Here is a 5,517-nt window from a genome sequence, read left to right on the forward strand (position 1 = left end):
TTGGGTCAAGAGAAGTTCCGATTGAAGTTCAATATGAATCTTTGGGGACTTATCATGAGATTTATGCCCACTATCTAATAATGGGAAATAGAAAAAAAGAAATTCGTTCGATATACATTCGAACCACTCTTGGTCATATTTCTTTTTATAGAGAAATAGAGGAAGCCATACAAGGATTTAGTCAGGCCTATTCATACACTACCTAAACAAGAAAGTTAGATTCGGCGATGCCCCTCCCCTTTCGGGGGGCATTCCGATTTCCCTAGTATCATCATTATTTGCCACGCGAATCCAGATTGAGATTGAGGCAATTAAGTTAATTAAATTTTCGAATCACTGACTCAGGCCCATTGTCGAATCCTACTCAGCAATTGTCGAATCCTACTCAGCCGAAAAGGGGGTACTTATGTATGGCGGAACGGGCCAATCTGGTCTTTCATAATAAAGAGATAGACGGAACTGGTATGAAACGACTTATTAGCAGATTAATAGATCATTTTGGAATGGGATATACATCCCATATACTGGATCAACTAAAGACTCTGGGCTTCCATCAAGCCACTACTACATCGATTTCGTTAGGAATCGAGGATCTTTTAACAATACCCTCTAAGGGATGGTTAGTCCAAGACGCGGAACAACAGAGTTTTCTTTTGGAGAAACACTATTATTATGGGGCTGTACACGCGGTAGAAAAATTACGCCAATCTGTTGAGATATGGTATGCGACAAGTGAATATTTGAAACAAGAAATGAATTCAAATTTTCGGATAACGGATCCTTCTAATCCAGTCTATCTAATGTCTTTTTCAGGAGCCAGAGGAAATGCATCTCAAGTACACCAATTAGTAGGTATGAGAGGATTAATGTCGGACCCTCAAGGACAAATGATTGATTTACCTATTCAAAGCAATTTACGCGAGGGACTTTCTTTGACAGAATATATAATTTCCTGCTATGGAGCCCGCAAAGGGGTTGTAGATACTGCTGTGCGAACAGCAGATGCTGGATATCTTACACGTAGACTTGTTGAAGTAGTTCAACATATTATTGTGCGTAGAAGAGATTGTGGTACTATCCGAGGTATTTCTGTAAGTCCTCAAAATGGGATGACGGAAAAACTTTTTGTCCAAACACTAATTGGTCGTGTATTAGCAGACGATATATATATCGGTTCACGATGCATTGCCGCGCGAAATCAAGATATTGGAATTGGATTAGTCAATCGATTCATAACTGCCTTTCGAGCACAACCATTTCGAGCACAACCAATATATATTAGAACCCCCTTTACTTGCCGAAGCACTTCTTGGATCTGTCAATTATGCTATGGCCGGAGTCCTACTCATAGTGATCTGGTCGAATTGGGAGAAGCCGTAGGTATTATTGCAGGTCAATCAATTGGGGAGCCAGGGACTCAACTAACATTAAGAACTTTTCATACTGGCGGAGTATTCACAGGGGGTACTGCCGACCTTGTACGATCCCCTTCGAATGGAAAAATAAAATTCAATGAGAATTTGGTTCACCCCACACGTACCCGTCATGGGCAGCCTGCTTTTCTATGTTATATAGACTTGCATGTAACTCTTCAGAGTCAAGATATTCTATATAGTGTGAATATTCCCTCAAAAAGCTTGATTCTAGTGCAAAATGATCAATATGTAAAATCCGAACAAGTAATTGCGGAGATTCGTGCCGGAACGTCCACTTTACATTTTAAAGAAAGGGTACAAAAGCATATTTATTCTGAATCAGACGGCGAAATGCACTGGAGTACTGATGTTTACCATGCGCCCGAATATCAATATGGTAATCTTCGCCGATTACCAAAAACAAGCCATTTATGGATATTGTCAGTAAGTATGTGCAGATCCAGTATAGCGTCTTTTTCACTCCACAAGGATCAAGATCAAATGAATACTTATGGTAAAAAAGATAGGGAAATTCTTGATTATTCAACGTCGGATCGAATCATGTCCAATGGCCATTGGAATTTTATCTATCCTTCTATTTTTCAAGATAATTCAGATTTGTTGGCGAAAAAGCGAAGAAATAGGTTCGTCATTCCATTACAATATCATCAAGAACAAGAGAAAGAACTAATATCCTGTTTTGGGATTTCGATTGAAATCCCCCTTATGGGTGTTTTACGTAGAAATACTATTTTTGCTTATTTTGACGATCCCCGATACAGAAAAGATAAAAAGGGTTCAGGAATTGTTAAATTTAGATATAGGACCCTAGAAGAAGAATATAGGACTCGAGCGGAAGACTCAGAAGAGGAATATGAGACCCTAGAAGACGAATACAGGACCCGAGAGGACGAATATGAATATGAAACCCTAGAAGAATCTAAATATGGAATCCTAGAAGACGAATACGAATATGAAACCCTAGAAGACGAATATGGGAGCCCAGAAAACGAATATGGGAACCCAGAGAACGAATATAGGACTTTAGAGAAAGACTCAGAAGAGGAATATGGGAGCCCAGAGAGCAAATATAGGACCCAAGAGGACGAATATGGAACTCTAGAGGAAGACTCAGAAGACGAATATGGCAGCCCCGGGGAAAGCGCAGAGGAAAAATATGGTACTTTAGAGGAAGACTCAGAAGAAGATTCAGAGGACGAATACGAGAGCCCAGAGGAAGATTCCATCTTAAAAAAAGAGGGTTTGATTGAGCATCGAGGAACAAAAGAATTTAGTCTAAAATACCAAAAAGAAGTAGATCGGTTTTTTTTCATTCTTCAAGAACTTCATATCTTGCCGAGATCTTCATCCCTAAAGATACTTGACAATAGTATTATTGGAGTGAATACACAACTCACAAAAAATACAAGAAGTCGACTAGGCGGACTGGTCCGAGTGAAGAGAAAAAAAAGCCATACGGAACTCAAAATATTTTCCGGAGATATTCATTTTCCTGAAGAGGCGGATAAGATATTAGGTGGCTGTTTGATACCGCCAGAAAGACAAAAAAAAGATTCTAAGGAATCAAAAAAAAGGAAAAATTGGGTCTATGTTCAACGGAAAAAAATTCTCAAGAGCAAGGAAAAGTATTTTGTTTCCGTTCGCCCTACAGTGGCATATGAAATGGACGAAGGAAGAAATTTAGCAACACTTTTCCCGCAGGATCTCTTGCAAGAAGAAAATAATCTCCAAATTCGACTTGTCAATTTTATTTCTCATGAAAATAGCAAGTTAACTCAAAGAATTTATCACACAAATAGTCAATTTGTTAGAACTTGCTTAGTAGTGAATTGGGAACAAGAAGAAAAAGAAAAGGCTGGTGCTTCCCTTGTTGAGGTAAGAGCAAATGATCTTATTCGCGATTTCCTAAGAATTGAGTTAGTCAAGTCCACTATTTCGTATACACGAAAAAGGTATGGTAGGACAAGTGCAGGACCGATTCCCCATAATAGGTTAGATCGCGCCAATATCAATTCTTTTTATTCCAAGGCGAAGATTGAATCACTTAGCCAACATCCAGAAGCTATTGGCACTTTGTTGAATCGAAATAAAGAATACCACTCTTTGATGATTTTGTCGGCATCCAACTGTTCTCCTCAAGAACATGGTCACCTAGACAGCAAAAATTTGCAATGGATAAAGCACTAGAACAAAAACTAATTGGACCAATGGAGGAGTTACATACCAAGGAACAATCTCCCCAAGCAGTTTTGTGAGAAGTGCTTTGAGCAAGGAGATCGAAAATGGCAACAAAACGAGCTTGGACTCGGGTATGAACTGGATATTTGTGTTTGGGGGAGGAAGAAGGAGTGTCTAGGTGAAAGGATAAGTGGAGGAGGGTCACCGTGGGCCCACGAGGCAGGGGGGCGCACCCTCCACCCTCATGGCCAGGTGGATGACCCCCCTGCTGTGTTCTCAGTGCCAAATATTCTCAAATATTCTAGAAAAAATCATATTTAAATTTCAGGGCATTTGGAGAAATTTTATTTTCGGAGTATTTTTATATTACACGGATAATCAGATAACAGACATTAAATCGCACATTAAAAAATCCGGTCAAATTTTCATTGTAAATATGAATTCCTTTGTTAAAAGAGCAGTTAAACCTTATTTGGCCACTACAGGAGCAACTGTTAATGGTCATTATGGAGAAATCCTTTACAAGGGAGATAGGTTAGTTACGTTTATATATGAAAAATCGAGATCTAGTGACATAACGCAAGGTCTTCCAAAAGTGGAACAAATCTTTGAAGCGCGTTCAATTGATTCATTATCCCCGAATCTCGAAAATACTATTTTTATTTTTTATTTAATATAAATAACAGAAAGTAAAAGGAGGGTACAGAAGGTTGTGCCTTCTAGTTTCATCCATCTCATGGTCATCAAAAGGAATCCACTAACAAGGTTGATCAAGTCTTGTTAACGAACTCATTCCGAATAACATGGAACCGGAGAAATTTCGAATAACACTATGTGACCTCAACGGGGATATGCACATCCCCAATAAAAAGAATATCATATTTCTTCTTGACAGTAGGAAGGGGAAATTCAAAACCTCCAAATATAATCGATGGAATTTTTCCAATAGAGTTGATACTATGAACTTGAGGTTGTTTCCTAGGAAAGTGTACCGTGTGCTCATTACCATTAACATGAAAAATGACATTGCCTTTAGTGCAATCAATAACAGCCCCTGCAGTATTCAAAAAGGGTCTTCCAAGAATAATAGACATACTATCGTCCTCGGGAATATCAAGAATAACAAAGTTCGTTAAATAGTAATGTTTGCAACTACAACAGGCACATCCTCACAAATACCGATAAGTATAGCAATTGATTTATCAGCCATTTGCAAAGATATTTCAGTAGGTGTCAATTTATTCAAATCAAGTCTACGATATAAAGAGAGAGGCATAACACTAACACCGGCTCCAAGATCACATAAAGCAGTTTTAACATAGTTTCTTTTAATGGAGCATGGTATAGTGGGTACTCCCAATGATTCATTTTAAGCATATCAGTTAATCGCATACGCAAAAAGATAGGTCTAATCATTTCAGCAAAGCGCTCAAAATCTTCATCATCCTTTTTCTTGGATGGTTTGGGAGGAAAAGGCATGGGTTTCTGAACCCATGGTTCTCTTTCTTTACCATGTTTTCTAGCAACAAAATCTTTCTTATCATAACATTGATTCTTTGATTGTGGGTTATCAAGATCAACAGCAGGTTCAATTTCTATATTATTATCATTACTAGGTTGAGCATCATCATGAACATTATCATTAACCTTATTACTAGTTTCAAGTTCATTACCAGATTGTGTTTCAGCATCAGAAATAGAAATATCATTTGGGTTCTTAGGTGTTTCAACAATAGGATCACTAGAAGCATGCAAAGTCCTATCATTTTTCCTTTTCTTATTTTTAGAAGGACTAGGTCACTACTAGGAAAAGGGCTATAGATAGGATTGACACTAATGGCACACCAGGGAAGTAGTGCGCCACTACTATATACTAATGGCGCACCTGTTGGTGATGCGCCAT

The 5,517-nt window shown here is 38.4% G+C and overlaps 1 protein-coding gene across 1 annotated transcript; it reads left to right on the forward strand.

Annotated features, from left to right (window-relative positions):
- Positions 1 to 6: 6 nt before the first annotated feature.
- Positions 7 to 3,582, forward strand: LOC125531062 (DNA-directed RNA polymerase subunit beta''-like; the record flags this gene model as incomplete). The annotated part of the gene is made up of 1 exon (XM_048695471.1): positions 7 to 3,582. A coding segment is annotated over exon 1 (3,172 nt), but the record flags the coding sequence as incomplete, so codon positions are not given.
- Between the last annotated feature and the right edge of the window lie 1,935 nt (positions 3,583 to 5,517).

This window comes from Triticum urartu, unplaced genomic scaffold (assembly GCF_003073215.2).
Source record: "Triticum urartu cultivar G1812 unplaced genomic scaffold, Tu2.1 TuUngrouped_contig_6768, whole genome shotgun sequence".
NCBI classification, from domain to species: Eukaryota; Viridiplantae; Streptophyta; class Magnoliopsida; order Poales; family Poaceae; genus Triticum; species Triticum urartu.